The sequence below is a fragment of the Theobroma cacao genome, chromosome 5, assembly GCF_053813885.1.
Source record: "Theobroma cacao isolate CCN51 chromosome 5, ASM5381388v1, whole genome shotgun sequence".
Classification (NCBI taxonomy): domain Eukaryota; kingdom Viridiplantae; phylum Streptophyta; class Magnoliopsida; order Malvales; family Malvaceae; genus Theobroma; species Theobroma cacao.
In genome coordinates this window covers 1,019,407-1,041,684 of record NC_142643.1, presented here as the reverse complement: position 1 = coordinate 1,041,684, position 22,278 = coordinate 1,019,407, and the positions used below count along the sequence as shown (strand labels likewise).

General features: G+C 36.5%; 4 protein-coding genes across 4 annotated transcripts; 2 read left to right on the top strand and 2 right to left on the bottom strand.

Moving 5' to 3' along the window:
- The first annotated feature begins 2,569 nt into the window (after positions 1 to 2,569).
- On the top strand, positions 2,570 to 4,356 carry LOC18597587 (HXXXD-type acyl-transferase family protein). Its single transcript, XM_007026713.3, has one exon. It carries the CDS (start codon positions 2,756 to 2,758, stop codon positions 4,163 to 4,165), a length of 1,410 nt encoding a protein of 469 aa, XP_007026775.3. The 5' UTR covers positions 2,570 to 2,755; the 3' UTR covers positions 4,166 to 4,356.
- Positions 4,357 to 5,091: 735 nt separating this feature from the next.
- Positions 5,092 to 9,607, bottom strand: SQD2 (sulfoquinovosyldiacylglycerol 2). Its single transcript, XM_007026712.3, has 11 exons — positions 9,043 to 9,607; positions 8,626 to 8,692; positions 8,156 to 8,226; positions 7,400 to 7,517; positions 7,205 to 7,278; positions 7,041 to 7,096; positions 6,868 to 6,951; positions 6,532 to 6,619; positions 6,365 to 6,442; positions 6,105 to 6,161; positions 5,092 to 5,804 (listed from the first exon to the last, which is right to left on the bottom strand). Exons 1-11 carry the CDS (start codon positions 9,408 to 9,410, stop codon positions 5,309 to 5,311), a joined length of 1,557 nt encoding a protein of 518 aa, XP_007026774.3. The 5' UTR covers positions 9,411 to 9,607; the 3' UTR covers positions 5,092 to 5,308.
- A 7,009-nt stretch (positions 9,608 to 16,616) lies between these two features.
- On the top strand, positions 16,617 to 17,380 carry LOC18597585 (uncharacterized). Its single transcript, XM_007026711.3, has one exon. The coding sequence runs from the start codon at positions 16,932 to 16,934 to the stop codon at positions 17,334 to 17,336; it is 405 nt and encodes a 134-aa protein (XP_007026773.1). The 5' UTR covers positions 16,617 to 16,931; the 3' UTR covers positions 17,337 to 17,380.
- Positions 17,381 to 18,032: 652 nt separating this feature from the next.
- On the bottom strand, positions 18,033 to 21,721 carry LOC18597584 (S-adenosyl-L-methionine-dependent methyltransferases superfamily protein). The gene is made up of 11 exons (XM_018122293.2): positions 21,590 to 21,721; positions 21,412 to 21,505; positions 21,278 to 21,327; positions 21,136 to 21,185; positions 20,736 to 20,844; positions 20,117 to 20,177; positions 19,951 to 20,003; positions 19,621 to 19,713; positions 19,415 to 19,478; positions 18,884 to 18,991; positions 18,033 to 18,651 (listed from the first exon to the last, which is right to left on the bottom strand). The coding sequence occupies exons 1-11, from the start codon at positions 21,614 to 21,616 to the stop codon at positions 18,410 to 18,412; spliced, it is 951 nt and encodes a 316-aa protein (XP_017977782.1). The 5' UTR covers positions 21,617 to 21,721; the 3' UTR covers positions 18,033 to 18,409.
- Positions 21,722 to 22,278: the final 557 nt, after the last annotated feature.

The window sequence follows — 22,278 nt, the reverse complement described above, 5'->3', positions numbered from 1 at the left end:
GTTGGAAACTTAAACATTTTTGAAAGAAAAATGAAGATAAGCAAAGGTTCCAATGAATAAAGAACAGAAGAAAAAATATCTGGAAGAGAAAAGCTCATTTTTCATTAAGTAACAGAGCAATATATACAATGGAGGATAACCAAATTTACCAGCACCAGTTGAACACACCCACTTGAGCTGATATCCTATATTCTAGAAGCATAGGGATCTGTGATAGATACCCTGCCACATAACAGACAATAGACACCAAGCATAACAACATATTTTGAAGGAGGAACGGAAAGTAAAATCCCTAACAATTGGAAAAACAATAAATTTCAATAGTAAAGGAAATACAACACTACGTAAATAAACTTGAGATCAAAACGATAGCAGAACAACATCAAAGGACAACATAAGTCTTAAATACAAAACGACACCTTATTGACTCTCTGCCTTGGTGCCACTTTCAGCAAGTAGCACACCATTTCTCAACAGGGTCCATGCCAAGTCCACCAGCAAAAGGATGCTCAAGCTAAATTAATTTCCACTTGTCTTTCCCTTTTTCTGTTGGTTGCAGCAGGAAGCTTGAACCGATAGACTTGGGGAGCTATGTGCCGGCCTGGCAGATGAAACCATCAAACAGGAAGCAAAGAAGGCAAGAAAACCTGAACAGGGTCGGCTACAAGTTGAGCTTACACCGTCCAAAGAACCTTCCTGTTAAAACTTTGGTGAGCCAGGACAAAGTCGAGGTTGTCAATTCATGGTGAGTTACAAATTAACATTTGCTTCACGTTTAAAATGATCCTGTGGTTAATTGTTCTTTTTGGTCAAAGCAAGTAGGCCTGAGAGCATTTCCTTGGCAAAGAGTAACATGCATTCTAAGCTCTGTAGCTCATCAGCTTCGTGGATCTGTCTGGTTTGTTTCGAGCTTTCCCAGAAGCAAAACGGCAATTGTAGCACATGGGGAAAACGATTTTCTTTTTTCTGTGGTCCTCAGCGGTAACATTTTTGCTTTCCTGATTCATGATTTCCATGGATGACCTCATTTTTTCTGTACTTGTCTTTGCTTTAATGATACCCTCTTTTCCCTTTATCATAATCAGCATGTCAACATCTTTTGCAGAATCCCAAGTTTGTTTCGATTAATCTGAACAGAGAGACCAGATTGTTAGGCTTTTGACAGATACGGGTTATGGTAAAAAAAAAAAACAGGAAAAAAATTTTTCAATTATTTGGTTTTGATGGGTTAAGATGACAGCAAGAAATCACAATCATTTTGTGGAAAGAAAATAGTAGGTTTGGTATTCCACGTACCATGTGGAAAAAATGCCATCCTTGGGCAATTATGGGTTGGATTTGGACAAAATGAATGCATTGTTGAGACTAATAAAACACGTTTTCTTCTTACAACTTACAGATGATGATTTGCCAAACCAGGGTGGCTGCACAGACAACAAAGAGAAATGTCAGGATTAGCACATTAGTCCCTCCCATCTCTTTCATTGCTCTTGTCAATTATTCAAACAATTTAGATGACGAAAAACAGCTAGACAAGAGAACCAAGTTTTCCCATTTATGTTCTCTTTTTAACAGTAAGATGAAATCAGAACCGCGAACGGGATCTTTTGAGTTATAAAATCAAGATTCACAAATTTATTGTTGATTACATGGCATGAATTTCAAGAAAATGGGTTAATGAATGAAAATAATGTTTGTTTTGATATCATATGGAATTTTTAAGAAAAATACTTAATTTAAAGTCAATTGACAATAAATAGAGAAATCTTTATTATATTTATATATTTAAAATACTTTCGGTCAATAAAATGTATAATTAATATACTTGTAAGAATAAATATAAGATAATATTATAGCTATAAATCCAACAAGTTGGGATCAAAGACAATCTAAATCCAGAGATATAGGCTAATTGAGGATAAACTAAGCTAAGACTATGATGAAAACTACATAGACATTAGGAATCTAAGAGATTGAGTTTGAAGCCATTAGCCAGCTTTGACACACCAAGTAGACAACTGAGGGAAGACAGCAGACATTATCGTCTTTGTGAAAGTACATCCTAGTAAACTGGTTGCGATACAAAGATCTCCCCAAAAACATAAACAAAAGAATTGCTCTGAATCCTAAAGATCTGGGGCACATGGCTAGGATCTTGCAAGAAATTGCAGCAAGTCACGAGAATCAGCAGCTGTTATAACAGGATCTGAATCTATTTTTTCGCAGGAAAAGCATGGAACTTGTTGGATTCCTAGGCATCCCAGAACTGATAGCTTCCATCATTTTCTAATCCTCCCTAGAAAAAAGCTTCCGCATTTAGTTACCTGACAGTCTGGCATACAAGAAAACCAGAAAAAGAATGCAGATTCAGCAGTAGAAGCTCAAACTTCAACATTAACTTCCCAAAATAAAAGAAAAAATAAAGGAAAATGATTCCCTTTACTGTTACAAAGTTCCACCTTCCCTTGCCACGTCAAGCTCTCTCGTTCTCACACTGTTGATAAAAAATCCATAACATAAACAAATGGATATAATGAGAAGACAGACAAATAAGAAAGAAGGCCAAGAAACAACCACCACGAAACTACCAAGCTCCTTTTAAGTTCACGAACCCAACACCTTTCCTTCTTCTATATAAACCCCCTTTCCCTCTTCCTTCGTCCCTCACTCCCACACCCCTCTTGTTTCTCCAGTGAGAGCTTAAGACAAAGGAAAAAAAGATAGAAACCAAGAATACCCTTTTTCGAGAATCATCATGCCTTCTTCTTCAGCTACTCTCATTTCCAAATGCACGATTTTCCCAGACCAGAAATCCAATGTCAAAACCTTAAAGCTCTCAGTTTCGGACATCCCCATGCTCTCCTGTCAGTACATTCAGAAAGGAGTTTTGCTGACGGCTCCTCCTATCTCCTTTGACGACCTCGTGGTCTTCCTTAAACAATCTATTTCAACTACTCTCTCTCACTTCCCTCCTTTGGCCGGTCGTCTCATGACCGACCCGGACGGGCACGTGCACATCACGTGCAACGACGCCGGCATAGAGTTCCTCGTGGTGAAATCTCCTAAAGTTTCCATCCACGACATTTTGTGCCCCGGCGATGTCCCCAATTGTGTCAAGGAGTTTTTCACTTTCGACAAGACGCTTAGTTACTCCGGCCATTTCAAGCCGTTAGCTGCGGTTCAGGTGACCGAGTTAGTCGACGGGGTTTTTATCGGGAGCACGGTGAACCACGCTGTGACCGATGGGACTTCGTTCTGGCACTTTTTCAACACGTTCGCTGAGATGACCAAAGGAGCTTCAAAAATATCGAAAACCCCTGATTTTAGCCGCAACACCGTGTTCAATTCTCAAGCCGTGCTTAAATTCCCCCCCGGAGGACCCACAGTTACTTTTGCCGGCAACGAGCCGTTGAGGGAAAGGATTTTCCATTTCACCAGAGAAGCCATTTTGAAACTTAAATACAGAGCTAATTACGGTCGCTTTTTAACTAAACAAACGAATTCCGAAGGTTTGGGCAAGCTCCGCAACGACAGTTGGAAATCCGTTAACGGAGAAACCAACGGTTTGTCCAACGGCAAGGTGAAAAATAGTAACGATGAGATTTCGTCTTTCCAATCTCTCTGCGCTCAGCTGTGGAGGTCGGTCACGCGTGCCAGAAAATTAGAGATCACCAAGACGACGACGTTTAGGATGGCTGTGAATTGCCGGCACAGGTTGGACCCCAAGCTCGAGCCGTACTATTTCGGGAACGCGATTCAGAGTATCCCGACTTTCGCTCCAGCCGGCGAGTTGCTGGCTAAAGACTTGGGCTGGAGCGCCGATCTGCTTCACAAAAACGTGGTGGCGCACGACGACGGTACGGTGCGGGGAGGTGTCGCCGATTGGGAGAAGCAGCCGAGGCTGTTCCCGCTGGGGAACTCCGACGGCGCATCGATCACCATGGGAAGTTCTCCTAGATTTCCAATGTACGATAATGATTTCGGGTGGGGCCGACCTTTGGCGGTGAGGAGTGGTAGGGCCAATAAGTTTGACGGGAAGATCTCAGCCTTTCCTGGGAGAGAAGGGAACGGGAGCGTTGACTTGGAGGTTGTTTTGGCGCCTGATACGATGGCGGGGATTGAGAACGACGCCGAGTTTATGCAGTACGTATCCGCGATCGTGTGAGTGACTACAGTGTAGTGTCAACCTTCTGTTTAAAAAAACAATGAATTCCCAGGTGGCAATTTATGATTGGTGGTTAGTTATTAAAGGCTTGGGGGTCGGAAGAAGCGGTGAACTTTAGGCGGTTGTGATTTCATTTGTGTAAAATCAATCATAAGAACTAAAACGGTAACGTTTTAGCTACTTTTACCAAAGAGTTGGTAAGTTGGGCTTGGGCTTTGCACATTGAAGCTTTCATTTTCCACGTGACGAAATCAAGAAGGGTTTTTTTTTTTTTTTAAATTTATTCCCTTATATAAAGACATGTGTGAATTTCCTTATCACTAATCAAGTTGCCTATTCTATAATTAAGGGGATAAAATGATAAAAGTGATTGAAAACATAAAACTTTATGTCATAAAAAGTACGTAAATGTACTAAATTGACATTGACGAACTAATAAACAACACGTTGTAATGTTTTTTTCAAATACTATAATATTATTTTTTCAACTATATAATATCAATCGCAATCTTTCTGTTCGAGGGTCCACGAGGAAATAATATCGAGCTCCAAACCGCTTACCCTAAAGGCCCAAAACCAACACAACATTCACAGTGCTGGGTCCAGTTACCATATTGTTGGGCCAAAGGGTCCAGTTACCATCTTAGTTGAAACCTTCAGTACGAGGGTAGCTAGCTAGCTAGCTTGTGTTGATCATGGGACTTGAAATTTTATACACATGATCTCAATTTAGCGCATTGATAGAGAAGATTATGCAAACTTTGAAATAGAAATGTTTGAACTAATCAATCCTTTCCACTCCTAAAGATATGTATACTTCCAATTAGTAACTGGCTTGAAGTTGAGAGTATGGTTGCAGGGAAACCAAAAGTAAAGATATTCATTCATGGGAAATTTTAGTTTGTTGATGGAAGTTCAGCTGAAAGTTTCGCACAAGAACCATAGTTTGGCGTTCATTCTGGTAAAAACTTACATTCCAACAATTTCAAGTACATGATATACAACAAAGAAACACATTGCAAAAGAATCATACATACACCATAGAAAGAGCCCGTTTGAAGGCCAGTACAGGCTCACAATCCCTATTTCGACATGCTATTTCCTTTAATTCTACCAAGCAAATCTATGTAATATATCCACACATCACCTATAGTTGACTTCTTGTGACGGGAAAAGGCGTCTTGCCAGCCATTGCAGAGGTCTCAGTAGCTGTGCTCTCTTCTTCCGCCAGAACCAAATGGCAGCATTGTATTGTTCATTGCGTATCTTCTTAGTGGCTGCTTTCCAATCATACTTCTCCATTTCTTCACGTGCAGCTTTGCCAATGGTTTCTCTCAATTCCTTATTTCGTAACAGAGCCTCCAATTTGCTCAAGCAGTCGTCAACATCTCCAGGATTAAAGAGAAAGCCAGTTTTGCCCTCCTGCTCTGCCGGAATTATGTCTGGGATCCCCCCGGCACGAGCTCCCACAACAGGGACTCCTGAAGACATGGCCTCCAAAACAACAAGTCCAAGTGTCTCAGATTCCGAAGGCATCACGAACACATCACCACTTGCATATGCTTGAGAGAGCTCTTCACCTTGTAACATCCCAGTAAACACTGCAGGCATGCCAGTAAACATTTTCTCTAGCTCTTCCCTGCAAAGAAGAGACCATATTATATTTAACAAAGGAGCACAAGGTTTCTGCTTAATCTTACATTTCCTGACCCAACTTCTCTCATTTTCTACATGAGACTTTTATTAAGGTAACAATTCAGGTTAACAATCACTTAGCAGATATAGTATCCCTGAAATTGGTGAGATCAGATTAAAGTATTCACCAATCCAATTAGGGCAGTCTAGTACGGGTGAGAGTATGATATTAGATCTATCCATCTAATACAAGATATATATATTCTTTTAGAGTAGGGTAAATTCATGGCATCAAGTGGAGTACCTGTATGGTCCATCCCCAATAAAAGCAATTCTTGCATCCGGAAGTCTGTCCATAACGCTGTAAAATACCATAATCCCAATGTCAAAAATTTGCAAAATTCATAAATTGAAAGGAGTAAATGATTGCAATGAAAATTTGAGATAACTCCATTAGTTTTTCCTTTTCAGCTATGACATTGAATTATGTTTTAACTAATTATGAAAGTAAATTCCTATAAAGGAAGATATTGGTACCCATTTTTCATGCAATTGAAATGGTACCTTTTGAGGAAATCCAAACTCTTCTCAACTCCAAGACGCCCAACATGAATTACCAATGGTCTATCTGGTTCACCATTGCTGTATAAGCAAAAATATACAGCGTTAAGAGAAAAATTGTTAAACTGTAATTGAGGAGTGAGGAACAGAATAACGGATAAGTGGAGCACCTCAATCTTAACCGCATTTCATGAGAGCGATATTGAGGGTGGAAGCTTTCAGAATCCACACCCTTATTCCAAAGACGGATCTTGTTAGCTGAAAGTATTGATAAAGGAAAAGCAGGTCAGTTTAGTGCTTAGCTATCTAGTTATCATCAACAGGCCAGCGTCTGTAAAAGGAAAATAAGAAAATATTAAAGCACAAAATGCATTTATTACACTGTAGGTAAGCTATGGAGAGAGGAAATAGATTAATGCACAAACACATGGTTAAGCTTTGTATCATAACAACCAAGTTTAATTGTATAAGGCTATTTTGATAATGTAAAGGACGTTTCTGCTTACCTGCAGTTACCCTAGCCGCTTGGAGATCCCTCCCAATTGCAGCTGAAGGAACCAGTGTAAGATCAGCTGCTCTGTGAAGAAATTCTGATATGAAAAAGCAAAAAGGCTGTCAATTGCTCAGACTTTGGCAGGAATATTGGCTTAAAAGGGGGGGAAAGAAAGATCTTACATACTTAAAATTAACCACATAGGTTTCACCAGCCAACTAAATGTGTATCTTGGGATATACCTGTAGAATAAAAGAAAAGTTAGATTTGGGGTCTATACAACAGTTCATTTAGTTTTGAACCTAGAATGATAAACCTTCCAAAAGGCAGCAAAGAAGAATCAAACTCACACTGGAACATGGGTGTGGTAAGACATGACTATGGGTACGCATAGTAGTTTTGCAATAAAGAGAGCACCAAAAACCTGCAATGTAGTAAACAAAAATCAGGAGTGTGTCTCCTACCACTACTCATTACCTTTTCATTCTCAAAAGGAAATCATAATAATATATCAAGAACTCAAATAGCAGCAATTAGAAGCATACCATGATCCCAGGTGAAGAGGCATGTATTATATCAGGCTTAAACCGTGCAACTTCTGATATTATTCTTGGACTGAGTGCCAAGGAAAGGGGCACTTTCTGATACCAAGGACAGGGGAAGCTGCAATAAGGAGGAAGAGAATTTCTTTAAAAAAAAAAGTATAGGAAAGAAATATCCAAAGAATAAACTGATGAAATAGTAAAAACAAAGCAAAGTAGGATCAAAACTAATTTCAGAATTGAGGAAAAGTAAACTAAGATTACTTGAGGGTGATAGAAACAACTTATAATTGATATATTGTAAGAATGTTGAGCATGACGTATCTCTTCACAAAAGAAAAGTGCTGAACATCTTTCATGAAATTGGCTATCTCCATGTTTGGGGATGAAGACATGGACACTGAATCAATTGTAAGCAGATGAACACACAACTTAGATCTAACTAATAGTCATTTTAACTGCTGCGTCTAGTCTATGGGGTTGATAATGTTATTTGATTTGTCCACCAACCAACTTTCTGGTGTTTATATGCCTAAGAGTGCTTTGTGAATATTAACTATTGTCGGTGTTAAAAATAAGTCACTCTCTGGCTTGTCAACATCTTAGCATGTAATCAAAGGATTAAGCAGCTAGTATTTTGTTGTTTCTGAATAAACTTCTTTTTCCGGTTCTAGATAATTAGAAAAGCATAGGCAAGAACAAAAAGGAAATGATAGCATAGTGAAAAACCATCACTTGAAATTAGTTGATTACACCAACCTTCTTGATCCAATCAACTTTGCTCCATAGAACTCCTGTGGGACGCCTTCATGTGTTGTCACAACCATTACCTATAAGGATCAATACATTACTGCTAGTTCATCATTTGCAAACATTTCTGCAGACTACAGCAAAACTATTGGTCAAAACTGCTTGGTAATTTGGCTATCAATTCACAAGTTACAAACTGAGAATGAACTTCTGGCTTTGTAACGTTTGACCGTTATTCCTCTTCACATTACTATTGCCACCTAGAAATCACTTGAATCAGATCAAAAGCTAATAAAATCGATTCCTAATAATTATAACATGGGACAGCCAGCAACCTGATCCCAACACAAATGCTCTAGCTTCTTAAATTGCAATGGCACTTAGGGTAAGCTTCCATGGCACATAATCTAAAGGCACTGCCATAAACATCATTAGCTAACAAATTAGTAAGCATAACTGCAGACATATAATGAGCATACCTCATCTCCCATTTCCCGTAAATATCTTATAAAATTCTGGAACCTGTTTTTATACCCTGACACATATCTGCAAAATGGAAAGTAATGCATTCAGTGACTGCCAAGTTTTTACATTTTAACGGAGTAGGTAACAAGTAGACCAAGATCATGTTACACCAGAGACATCAGCAAAGATCTAAACTTTCACATAATTGACAGCTGCCACATTACAAAGACAATTACCGAAAGGATAACAACCATGAAATGTACCTCTCAATTACTAAACAACATTAATTAACAACCGAAGATCAATAAAGCTTTCACTGAAGAACTTCAAATTCAACAGCAACAAGAATTCATGGAAATTAAAAATCAAAAAGAAAAGGGTATCCTTAAACAAAGTTAAACCAAGCAAAGAAAGCAAAGTGAGAGACTCACGAGAAAGGAGAAGGCTCAACAAAAAGAGCAATACGACGAGGCCCGGAATTCTTGTTCTCAGAATCAATCAAAGGAGGACTTTCCTCTCCCCCTTCCTCTTCCTCCCTCACCTCTGTAATAGTCATTTCGCTTGCTCTAACAACAACTACCCTTCTCTTTCTCTCACTCTTCCACCTCACAGGCTCAGAAAAATGACTTCTTTTAACAACCAGGCTGATGGGTATTGCTGAAAAAGAAGAAAAAGGCAAAACTTTAACACAATTTGGAGGGTGGAAAGTAAAAGAAGAAGAAGAATAACTCGAAGGGTATGCAAAGAAGAAAGAAGGGGAGAGAGAGGGATTTTTAGAGAGAGAAGTAGAGGGGGACATGGTGTTGCTGTTCTATCAATTATAGCGCGAGGGTGTTGAGTTGGGATTTTGAATAATTGAGTTAGAATTTTCTTTTTCTTTTTCCCTTTTTTGGATTGATTAATATGGTGTAGAAGACATGGTAGAGGAATCCAAAGGGCCTATAGAATAAGCAGAGAATGGATATTCTCTACAAGGGGAAGACAGAAAAGAGTATCGAAGGGAGGCTTTCTTAGTATACGCTTGATGGCAAACTGGCAAGTGTCAATTCAGGATTTGGTTGGCTCTTTTTTACCTCACACTAATCCATTCTTCAACCCATACTTAAATTGGATTAATCATCCTTAAACTCGATATAAACGATATTTTCTATTCACAACACATATGATTTGACTTAACTTTTTATATAATCATATTAACTTATCAAGTAGTATATCACATAAATTCCAAAATATCAATCAATATAACATTGATTTTGACGATGATTATCTTGAGATTATAGACTTAATTGCGTACAAATTAAAATAACTTTCATGAGTCAAGAATGTAAATATTTTCATAGACAATCAAAATAATATCATGTGACCTTTAAATTTGGCATGTGATATTTGTACGTCCATGGTTGTTAATTAATTTTATTGGGTACAATTTTTTGGAATTGCTTCTTCTTTTTCAGCATGAAGGGTCACCCACTTGCAATGGGTAGGGTCCCTACTTCTTCATTATCCTCAATGATTCATACAGCTAAATGTAGTACCACGAATTTGGCTTCTTTGGGTCATGATACTGCCAGCCTCTTTTTTCTTTTCACTAGAACCAAAAACTTTTATTGATTGTTTGGTACAGCAAGCTTGTGGTCGGCACTCAATTTGGAAGATAATTTATAAAGTAGAGTTCAATAAAAGGATTTAAATTAAAATTAATCATTTTAAAACATAATTAACTGTCACAAACCTCATAAACGTATCACTCGAGTTTCAATAATTGTAATCTTCGGAAAGGATATTACACAGTATAATCATTTTTGAAACGAAACTTATTTACATGGGATTAATTTGAAAAAGCGAAAATACAAAATATTGTGTCAGAAAAATTGAAATCATAGATAAACTTATAATTATCAAACATTCCATAAATTTCTATGTAACTCAGCACTTGCATGAGCTTGCATGACGAATATATAGTGATACGAAGTGGATTGTCATATTTGCAAAGAAGTCATCACGTTCATCCATGAATATAAACATCTGAAACGAAGGAGATTTCATTTTAAATGGACATTGCTTGCTGATATAGAATTTCTCTTACATTTTTGCTATTTCCATTGCTTAAGTTATTTGAGTCAGCCTTCAGTTAGCAATGTCATACGTCTATCAGAACTGTAACAGGATGGAGATATCCATGGCATATTCCCCATGAATAACCTTTCCTTTGCATGTCTAAGTACTCATCTGGTGGGTCACAAGCTAATATAGTTCATTGGTTCAATGATCATTAACCCTTCCTTTTATTAACTAATTGAGACACCCTGACACGTCATTATGAAATATTTAAAGCACAAGGAAATTGACAGCAATATTAGAGAAGGAAAATTGATCACTTTCTGCCATTGTTGTTCCTCTCTGATTCTTGTACATACGTGCTAAATTGTATTGGGTTTCCCGCATTATTCTGGTCAAGTTTCAATTATGATGGAGTAACTTCACAAAACTGTGAAATTCGATGAAGAAAGAAAGAAAGAAGTCGAAGAATGGAGAAAATATCTGAAAGGAAAGAGCTGAATCATCTTTTTTGTATTATTCACACTATTGAAAAATATGTACAGACTTTATTTTTATATGTAATGCCATATCATTATTTTACAAGTCAACAAGTCAATATTATGTACATTAAAGATATAAAAAATTAGAATACAAATTATATATAAAATACTATATTTCTATTACCCCCTTTTAAGTGATGCATGGATATCTTCTATGATCAACTTGCTTTTTAGAAATTAAGATTGAGATGAATGCAGTGCCTTTGGGAACAAATCTGTAACTTGCTCCTTAGTACCAATGTGCTGTGGATTGATGGTTCCATCTTGTACTTTGTCTTGTATAAAATGACAATCAATCTCAATATACTTAGTTCTTTCATGAAGAATAGGATTTTTGCATATATACATGGTTGATTGGTTATCACAGTACATAACTATTGAATCTTTGTGACTGATGCCAAAATCATGCAATGGATAGATAACCCATAATACCTCACAACAGGCTAAAGCCATTGCACGGTATTCTGCTTTTGTGGAGCTGCAAGCTACAGTGGACTACTTCTTGGACTTTCAGCTTATTGGAGAATCTCCAAGAAATATTCCAAAGCCAGATATGGATATTCTAGTGTCTTTACGTCCAATCCAATCAGTCTACCCGTAGACTTGAAGCTGTAGTTTATAGTTTGCTAGGCCTACTTGTACCTCAACAAGACCAGTAATTTTCAAAGTACTTGTGTCCTGAATTACACTATCATTAACAGTAAATGTCAAATAATGTGTTTTGGACTTTGTAAAACCACTCACTGAAATTAAATAGAATCTAAATTTAGGCGCACACAACACATTATGCAAAATGATAAATAGTGATATCTTAACAGTTCCTATATGAGTCACTGTGGCTTTAGTATCATTTGGCATTTCAACATATATGTTTTGAACAGGTCTCGATGATATGAATGACATTAAAGAACATGTTATATGATCTGTTGCACCTAAATCAACAATCCAGGTATGATGATTAAAATTTACAATAAACTTAGCAGAAGGTAAATGTTGAATGGATGAAAAGTTTGAGACTAGAATCATACCTGCCATTGTAGAGTTAACGATGAAAAGAGAATGTTGAGGAAAATTTATCCCAGAGTTGGTGTTTGAGGGTGGATTATCAACCAAATTTGTTCCCTGATCACTGAGTAATACTATGAGCCTCTAAATTTGATTATTGGTAAGGGAAATATTAGACAAAAAGTCTGTAATATCCTCACCCTGATCTGTCTCCATACTCAACATAGAGTTATTAATAGGAGAAGCAGCTCGAGGAGTTTTAGGATTTCTCTTACCTTTTGTAAACTTAAAATCAGGTAGAAAATCTACCACCTTATAACATTTTTCCTTTGTGTGCCCAGATTTACCACAAGGACTACAAATGACATTAGTTTTTTCCTTTATTCTTCCATCAATAATGGTGGTCATAGTAGAAGCTTCATGAAACACTTGATTGACAGATATATAGATTGTTGATTTTCCTCCTTTATAACAAGGTTATAAGCCTCGTCTAAAGTGGGGGAGGGTTTCATTAATAATAACTGAGATCTCAGAACAACAAAGGATTCATTAAGACCATTGAAAAATTTCAACACCATATCTTTCTCATACTTATCGATATATTATTGAAAACACTTATGGTTACAAAAACCACAATCACAACTAGACAGAGGTCTAAAAATTCTTAGTTCTTCCCATATTGCGTTTTAGCTCAGTAAAATAAGCATCAATATATCTCATACCTTGATTCAGATTGGATAGAGTAAATTGAAGATGATAGATTCAAGCATCATCGGGCTGAGAGAATCTCTTTTTAAGAGTTTCCCAGATCTAGCGTGCTGAGTGCATGTAGAAAATGGTGGAAGTGATCGGTGGAGAAATCGATTCGATTAGCGATGCAATGATCAAATTGTTGCAATGTAGCCAAGAAACATAAATCTCATCAGTATTTATAGGCTTTTTAATTGTTTCATCTATAAACCCAGCCTTATTCCGAATGGAGAGGGCTAACATAAACTGACAAGTCTAAGAGACATAGTTAGTGGAGGTAAGTTTGGGATTGATCACCACTAACCCATGGTGATCTGAATAATGAAGAAAGGAAAGAGACTGAGGGTCCTCAGAAGGAGGAAGAAGAGTTCTCAAACTTGTAGTTTCAGCCATGGAAGAATAGAGGAAGAATTAGAAAAACGAAGATATTAAGTGCTTGTTTGGTTTGACTTTTTTCAGCTTATCTATCTTTTAAAAGTAAAAGTTAGGCAAAACATAAATTTTGATAAGCTCTTAAAAGAAAGTAGTTTTTTTTCTAAAGAATAAAATTTTTAAAAAAGAGCTTCAGGAAAAACTCCTATGAAAAGCTTTTTCTTCTCTTCTTTTAAAAATACAAGAAAATTTTTATTTTTATTTCAAAAATATCCTCATCTGTTAAAAATAATTACAATATTACCCTATCAAAAAAATAAATACCTTTTATAATAATTTTAATAAAAAATATAACTTATAAAAAAAATTTATTAAACAACTTTAACTTAATTTTAAAAGCTATTATTTTTTATTAAAGCTTCATAATAGTTTTTAAGTTGAAAAAAGGTCAGGCCCAACAGGTTTTAAGAGAAAAATAAAAAGAAGACTAAGAAATCAGTGAAGAAAAGTTTGATGATTTGAAAAGGGATGACAAAAAATACTGGTAGAAAAATTAAAAAACTCCATGGATCAAGCAAGGCTCTACTACTATGTGAAATTTGATGAAGAAAGAAAAAAGTTGAAAAATGGAGGATATATATAGAAAGGAAGAGCTGAATCATCTTTTTTTTTTTTTTGTATTATTCACACTATTGAAAAGTATGTACATATATTGTTTTTATATGTAGTGCCAGGTCATTACTTTATAAATCAATAAATCGTACATTAAAGATATAAAAAATTAAAATACAAACTATATATAAAATACTATATCTCTATTAAAAACCAACGCTTGGTTTGAAGTCTTTTAAGTCATTTATTCAACAGAAAAATATGAGAAAGTGGGGTATATATATATATATATATATATATACTGGGAATATCATCAGCAACTTGATGTCTGAGTATCGACAGATTGGATCTGGTACATTAAATAAGAACAAGAAGTTTTGAGCCTGATAATGGTTCAGCAATACCACCCAATCTTTAGAGGTTGACCACATGGTGGGACACTGAAGCCTGGACTCCTTTGGATCCATTTGATGCTTGGATTGACAAACCTTAGGCCTTGGGTAATTAGAATTCAGCTCATCTTCTCTGGTCCAAAATTAAAGTTATAGTTCGAGGTGACACATGAACAGATTCGAGTTTACGTTAATTGAAGTTTGAATGGTTCTGGATTCGAATTAATTTCAATTTATTTAGATTTTATCTTTGAGATCGAACTATTTCATGTTGGTTTTGCCACCTCTGGCTACGGCCTACAGCCTAGAGGCTTATCCAGGACAGAAGGGGAGCTGGGAGCCTACACTGGTCACGGTCACGGTCACGGACTCACAGCCTCAATGGTGGCAGACCAAAATTTATGATGGGAAACAGGAAAAGTCAACTAGCTGAATTGGTTCCACATCCGGTGAAGACAATCAAAGGAGGCATTTATGAATCAGTATCCTTCTTTTGTCTCCTACGGGATATGAACTTATGGTTCACGTCACGTTCAAAGCCCAAGTTTCGGTCCAAACAAACCAAGGCACAAGCCACAAATATTTTCTGCATGGAGCTGCATTCCAACGTCTTGATTTGAACTGAAATTATTGCTTTGAAAATGTCGTTCAGGGTGTTAAATTCATGCTTATCTCACGTAGAGAATTCAATCCAGGACTTAAAATTCTACAAAACCGATGATGGACCACAGGAGGAAAAAAAAATTGACAATCTTCTAGGCTTAGCCCCCCACTTCCTTGATCTTAACTTTTTTTAAATGATTTTTTGATAAAATAGTATTAGCACAAATTTGATTTAACCTAATTTACGTTGAAAACTTTCAAAAATGAAGCAAGCAAGATCATCGACAACAATAAAAATATCGTTAGATAGGAAAGCAAGCAGGATGACGGTGAAAATATCATCAGGTTGAGTAACGAAAAATATCACGTCAAACATTTAAAAAATAAAATAAAATATTTTAATCTCATGTTGAGTAAGTAGGAATCTTTAAAAGCTTATAAATATAAATGTGTATGAGGAGAACATAATAATTTCATGATAGAGATTAGAGTGTTAGATTAGGTAAGATAGTGACTCAACCAAATTTTCCAGTCCAAATTTTGTGAGCCAGAAATTAATCTAGTGGAAAAACAGCATCCGAATTCTAAACTGTACTGTATTTTGAATGAAAGGCTAGCTCTATAACAAGGCAAAATAAGTCATCTCTGAATGGCTGAGTCTCGCTTTTGCTTGCTTTCAGCATTCAAAAGCTTTTTTAACATGACTTTCTTGATTACTTGACCAGGAATGCACTCCAATAGAGATGCAAAACTGGGGCCTTGCAGCTCTCAGTCAAAAGAACATCCCAGGGCAGGCAGGCAGGCAGATGATTCAACAGCAATTTTCCTCCTGTCAAAGTGGTAAAGAAATGGGAAAACCAAAAATACAAAAGGATGGTTTCCCTCATATTCACGCCAAAGCCCACACCTCCCTTATTCAAATAGATTCCCTCTCTCTCTTTACCTGGAATATGTTCAAATGAATGGGCCATCACCACACAATTCTATTGCCAGGAACAGAGCCAAGAGATGGCCAACAAAAGAGAAAAAAAGTAGGGCCTAACAGGCACCTCAAAAGCAACGCTGATAAGAAGAGTATCAAGTGCTTGTCTCTTTGTGTTCCCTTTGCTTGCTGCTGCTCACTCTTCCCCTTTATTTTTGACCAACCCTTGCAAAATCCCTCCTTTTCATTTTTTCCTCCTCATTGCTTTCCTTTTTCCTAGGTTCAAATTCTCGTTTGCACCTAACGTTCTTATTGTTATTTTCTTTAACTAGTATTTGTACTAAACCCCACATTAAATAAGTAGACCCACTCTTGCCTATGTTGCTTGATTTCAGGTTTAATTACTCTAACACAATTAGTAATTTTTTTTTAAACCAAGAAAAATATTATCGTTCTTCTATTCCCTTTTGATGTCTTACTATTAAAAATTTTGAATCTTAAATTCGAAACTTTAAACCCTGACAACAAAACCAAATAACTTAATAACAATAGTAATGTAAATAAAAGATATTTACTGGACACGTGATGAACGATTTGGTCAATTTTGAAATACCAGTCCAGTAATTAGTGAAAATAAACAGCAATTATACATTGAAATACGCCAACTGCATGGCTCATGCACGTGTGTGTATATATATATGTGTGTGAAAATTGAAAATGAATCTGTGGAAAAGGTGCATTGGTGAGCAAAAACGTTTTGAGGATTAGGGTCAGGAGTCAACATCTTTGAACAAATTAAGAATATGCTCAACTCAGAAAATTAATTCTCCAGCCAGATTTACTCATTTCGATGAGAGAAATCCTATCCTCTCGCCCTTGTTTCAGTATCGTCTTTTTCCTTTTCAGGTTTCACTTTAGTCACAATAATTCATCAATAAATACCCCCTAAAACCTTACCAACTGCCCCCTTCTTCCTTGTTCACATACCAAACCTCTCCTTTTCTCTCTTTCTGATTTATTTCTCTTGTCCGTCGGGAAGTAGTCTCCTTATCCCAAGTCTAGGAATGTCGAGAAGAACAAGCAAGCGAGTGAGTTTCAGTCCGGACGTCAATGAAAGGCCGACGATCTTACTGAAACATGGGGGCAGTACTGGCAGAACAAGAGGTAACAGAAGGAGGGTCGTTGCTGGGATTTTTACGTTTAGGCTTGTGAGAAGCTCAAGGTTTTCACCAGCAAGATTGTTGAGGCGTCTCGGAGCTAAGGTTGCAAGAGCTTTACGTTTTGTGTCCATGAGAAGGAACTCTAATTCCCATAAGGTTTCTTCTTCTTCTTCCAACCTGGCCAGGTCACGATCCCTAGCTGAATCTATTGACTCTCATCGTGCTGAAGCTATAGAAGATTGCATCGAGTTCTTGAATTCTTCCTCGTCTTTGTCAAGATCAAACTCGGTTTCTACATGTTCTTGCTAGAGAACTGCAGTTACTTGGGGAAAAGAAAAATTATGTAAATGAAAGGGAAAAAAAAGGGATTCTATATAATTCATTGATCATTTAATTTCCAGTGTTAGATGTAGAAAATACACTAGAAAGCAATTGAATCTTCATCCTGGTTTTGTATTTATGACTACTTGATTGATCGGTTTAATTTAAATCTCAATCATGGAGAATTACATTACATTAACATCTGAAAGAAATTAAAGATCCAACAGACCAACTTTATGCAATATAATTCTATGCCATGCCCTGGTCTCAAATTCACCAGACAAGTAGGAGGTGATTGATGGGGAAATCTATGGCTGGGCCACCGTGAAGGGCTGAGCCTGAACAAATATTCAAAGGAAAAGTCACTGTCAGGACCACAGCTGAGAGGTATCCCACTTGGCTTCACATTTATTTTAGTTTCTTTGAATCTGAATGATACAAGTTCCCCAGACCAATCAGCTGCAGATTACGGTTCTTATCATTAACACAAGATTTATGTATCTGGTTCTTAAATAGTTCTAAATGCTAGCAGAGTATCGTAAAATGAAGAATTCTTACAGAATTTGAATAGGAATCTTAACTTTGAATCATAATTTTACTTTTACAAACTACAATGATCATTGTTTGGAACAAGTTGCCACGGAAGGATTAGAATGGCTGATAGTTTGAGGGACAGACAGGCCATTATGAGATAGAGAGCACTCCACTTTCTTTTCTTGGAAAAAATAAAGAGAGAGAACATAATGTGTAGAACAAGAACAGTAATCATTTGTCCCTCCTCCATTAATAACTTGATACTACAATGATTTATCCATTTCTTAATATATGTCCATCTAGTTAATGCTAGTTACAGTTTGATCAAGAATCCAAAGAAAGCTTTTCAAGGTCTCGGATACCTAGACTGGAAGCTTTCTTCATTTCAAGAGCTCTCTTATAGGGAGGGGCAATAGGTGGCTGGATAGGATCCAAGCTCTGGTAAGTTCCGTCAGCAACTTTCGGTAGTCGTACCCACTTAGGTCCCCGCAAGCTAAAAATGGGATACAAACCTTATTCGGCTTTGATCAAGAATCCAAAGAAAGCTTTTCAAGGTCTCGGATACCTTGACTGGAAGCTTTCTTCATTTCAAGAGCTCTCTTATAGGGAGGGGCAATAGGTGGCTGGACGGGATCCAAGCTCTGGTAAGTTCCATCAGCAACTTTCGGTAGTGGGTATGAACGGTCAGAGTCATACCCACTTAGGTCCCCACAAGCTAAAAATGGGATATAAACCTTATTTGGCCCTTCTAACCATCCACTACTGCAATCTGCCATATGAATAAGTGAAACAAAAATATGAATCTTTTATTAAAGAAAAGAGCTATCCAAAGTATCACAAAATTTAAACAACTATGAATTTCAAACAAGTGGGAAAGAGGACTCTTTTCCAACAATGATGTCCTAGCAGATAATATGTCAGCATAAAATGCAAATTTGAGTCAAATGCTTTTTCTTGTGCAAAAATAAATGAATAACAAAATCCTTTTAGATATCACTTACCTAGATCATCTACACCTGAGGGACTGCCCACCTTCTCCAGGAGGCGATGTAAGTCTTTTGGATTAAATCCTTCAGGAGGGGAATAATTCTCACAAACTGCAAATGCCTCTGCATAACAAATAAGACTAAGTGTCAGCTGCACACTCTGACAAACACAATGAAACCACTTTCTACTTATTGTCAATTTGTTTAGAAATTGCTGTGAAGTGGTGAATCCAAAGAGCGGGAAATAAAAGAGGGTAAGAACTGGGCATAACATATAATCTATAAATTCTCCCGTTTATGTAAGTCAACATAGATCATTCCACGGGTTTCTATTGCAATGAATGAGAAATGTCTCAGGTTAACTGAAAGGAGAAAAAATTATGTTGCTATTACAAACAACTTTAACAAAGTAGGGAAAAGAAACAGTGGGTGGACTCTAAGGAAAATATGACCCAAAAGTATACATATATTCTAAGGAAACAAAGAGGATAAACCAAGTGAGCAGCCAAGGACAAGTCCACATGTGTTTATACATGTTACTCTTACCTATGCTGGAGTTTCTGCTGCTTTTTGGTTTTGCAAAAGTCACTACAGGGAAAAATAATTTCAGCTGCAAGAAAGAAGCAAAGTTGAAATGAATGTATAATGAAAGAAAATTTATCCATTTAAGGAATTGATTGTTGCAAATAAGCTGTATAATTATAACTCACAAGCTTATGTACTAAGTTGAGAGTTTTTAGAATTCAATTTACCTGGCAATACAGAAGACTAGTATCTTTTCCACGAAATATTTTTGCAATAAATTTTCCACCTTGTTTAAGTACATGAGTAACAATTGTTAAACCCTGCATGAATATGCAAAATCATAAATTGGCAAATTTGGGGAAAAGAAAGAAAGTATAAGATATAAAACACAGAAGAAGTATGAAATTTAAGCTCTATCAATGGCAGGATCTTGGTAGGAAGAACTATATCATGAGGCGTTATGACATCCATGCCAATCACACAATCCAAAAATAATTCACAATTCTGAGTTTCTAGTTAGAGACACAGGCTAATATTAGAGAAATCGGAACACTTACAGCAAGTATGAGTTGGGACTGAACAAATTCATCCATGTCATGAAGACCAGTAACTGCAAGCCCAGAGGAAATAAAGCAATTTTAAAAAGCTTAAGGGTCAAAAATGAAACAACTACAATCCTATAGACATAGGCTGAGAAGTTAAAAACCAGAACTTTTGTTTTACCATCAGGAGCACCATCACACACAACAAGATCAGCCTTGCAGCCATCAAAATGTCTAATTACCTGAAAAAGACACAAATGAATAACACATGATGGAATATATACACATTCAACAAACAACATAAGGTCAAGCAACTTAAACCTTGAGTAGCATGAAACAGACTCCAAACAAGGCAATCATAAATGTGCACCATCCATATTTTCCAACCCCACCATGGTGATAATGCACCATCCATATTTTCCAACCCCACCATGGTGATAATGCACCATCCATATTTTCCAACCCCACCATGGTGATAATGCACAAGCACTGTGAGTATTGAGTCATCATAGATTATAAAAGTGGATCAAAGTTGACATTTGCCATGTAATTGTCATCAAATATCAGACTTATATTAGTAAGCCAATGATTCAGATGCAACATCAAAACAAGATGCAAAATAGCTCTCAACTAATATAAAGAAACCCTTGCCCGTAATACTTGGTTCTCTGTCCCAAGGTGCTTTTCCTAACATGCTACCATCCAAAAAAGATACGAGAATGGCAAATTTCTTCATATAACAAATTGAAAGACACATGGCAAAGATTTCAAGGAAAGAAAAAAAAAGAAAGTATCCTCACCACTTCAGCAGTTCGGGCATTAGTTATATCACCCTGAACTTGAATTACACCTTCAATTGGAGCCATTGGCTGCAAATCAATGGCTACAATAAGAGGGAGATCATCATCCCTGCAAGTTATAACAAAGTTTTCTATGATCACAGTAGAAGGTAGTATGCATAAAGATCACCATCTCCTGTACGAAAACTATTAAAAACAACCATAAAAACCAAAAACGAAAAAATGGTAGCAGAAAATTAAACATCTGAAGAACAAGCAATGAGCAGGCAAGACCAAACTACAAAGTATATACATTGGCATGCGCCCTTAGGCAAAGAAATAAACTTCGACCACATGAATCAGCATGTGACATTTTCTTTTATAATCCTATACTCTTTGAATCAGAAAAAAAGGAACTTACTTTGAGTCAGGGGACTGCTTCGCAGGGAGATATAATTTCCGACTCAAGACCTGTCGCAATATTAGCAAGCTAGATTAATAAGGCAAAACTATTTAAGGTGGAAAATTAGGGTATAAGCTATATCACTGAATGAGTAACAAACCTGACTCCAGCTACCGGGGGCAGCACACAAATCCACCACGCGCTTTACTCCTATATATCAATCAAATCATAACCAACCCAAATTGAATACAATCATTTTAAGGCATTTAGAATATAATTTTTCAAGAATTTGACCTTCAAAAATGTTGAATTCTTCGTCTATCTGAAGAAGCTTGAAGGCACTTCGAGCACGCCAGCCTTCTTCTTTTGCTTTCCGATAGTAAATATCCTGCAAATCAAGCAGCTTACCTTTTGTTGCAAAATCATCCAATATCCCAATAAAGAACTTTTTCACTTAAAAAAAAAAACTCACCCTTTTATCCCTGGAAGCTTTGCCCATAGCTTCAATAGTTTGCTGAAGAATATTCCTGAAACAACGGGGAGTTGCTAAATTCTAAAACCCTCCGGTAGAGGGGAACTCCGGGCTACATAGTAATTAAACATATAATATAGGGGTATCTTAGGGAATACATTATTTGAATATTGGGGGCCCGTTATTACATTTCAGCGCTATTCTTTTGGGTTGGGCTAGAAACCGGTCTGGAATAGGGAATGGGCTTGTTTGGACAACCAGGAAGTAAATGTACTAAGTTAAAGTAAAAATTACATATCGCAAAAATGGCGAAAATATAAATTTATATTTAATGCGTTGATAATAAAATCAAATTAAGTTAAAATATGAATTTATATTTACATATCTTTGATTATTTTTGTTCCAGTTAGGACACTTTAATGGTGCATTTGGTTGGCGGTATAGACAAGAATAAAATAGAATAGTTATTATGTGAGAATAGAATGAGGTGAGAATAGAATAAAATAGTTATTACTTAGTTTGGTATGACAAAGAGAATAAAACATGAATAATTATTATGACTTATTATAGTGTTTGGTTGGTAACAATAATTTTGGAATAAGAAAGAAATAGAAAATAAAAAGACAAAAACACCATGACATTTTATTTTTATTAGATTTTTTAAATATTAATAATCTAGAATTTTTTAA

Bases quoted from the DNA above. Each gene is read 5' to 3' on its own strand.
- LOC18597584 (XM_018122293.2), bottom strand. From the start codon at position 21,616: ATGGGCAAAGCTTCCAGGGATAAAAGG. The intron at 20,845-21,135 runs GTAAGTTCCTTT...TATAACTTGCAG, and splicing joins AAGCAGTCCCCTGACTCAAA to GGATGATGATCTCCCTCTTA. The intron at 18,652-18,883 runs GTAAGTGATATC...TTCATATGGCAG, and splicing joins CTCAGGTGTAGATGATCTAG to ATTGCAGTAGTGGATGGTTA.
- LOC18597585 (XM_007026711.3), top strand. From the start codon at position 16,932: ATGTCGAGAAGAACAAGCAAGCGAGTGAGTTTCAGTCCGGACGTCAAT.
- LOC18597587 (XM_007026713.3), top strand. From the start codon at position 2,756: ATGCCTTCTTCTTCAGCTACTCTCATTTCCAAATGCACGATTTTCCCA.
- SQD2 (XM_007026712.3), bottom strand. From the start codon at position 9,410: ATGTCCCCCTCTACTTCTCTCTCTAAAAATCCCTCTCTCTCCCCTTCT. The intron at 7,518-8,155 runs GTTGGTGTAATC...TCCTTATTGCAG, and splicing joins AAGTTGATTGGATCAAGAAG to CTTCCCCTGTCCTTGGTATC. The intron at 6,620-6,867 runs GTAAGCAGAAAC...CAATACTTTCAG, and splicing joins AGCGGCTAGGGTAACTGCAG to CTAACAAGATCCGTCTTTGG.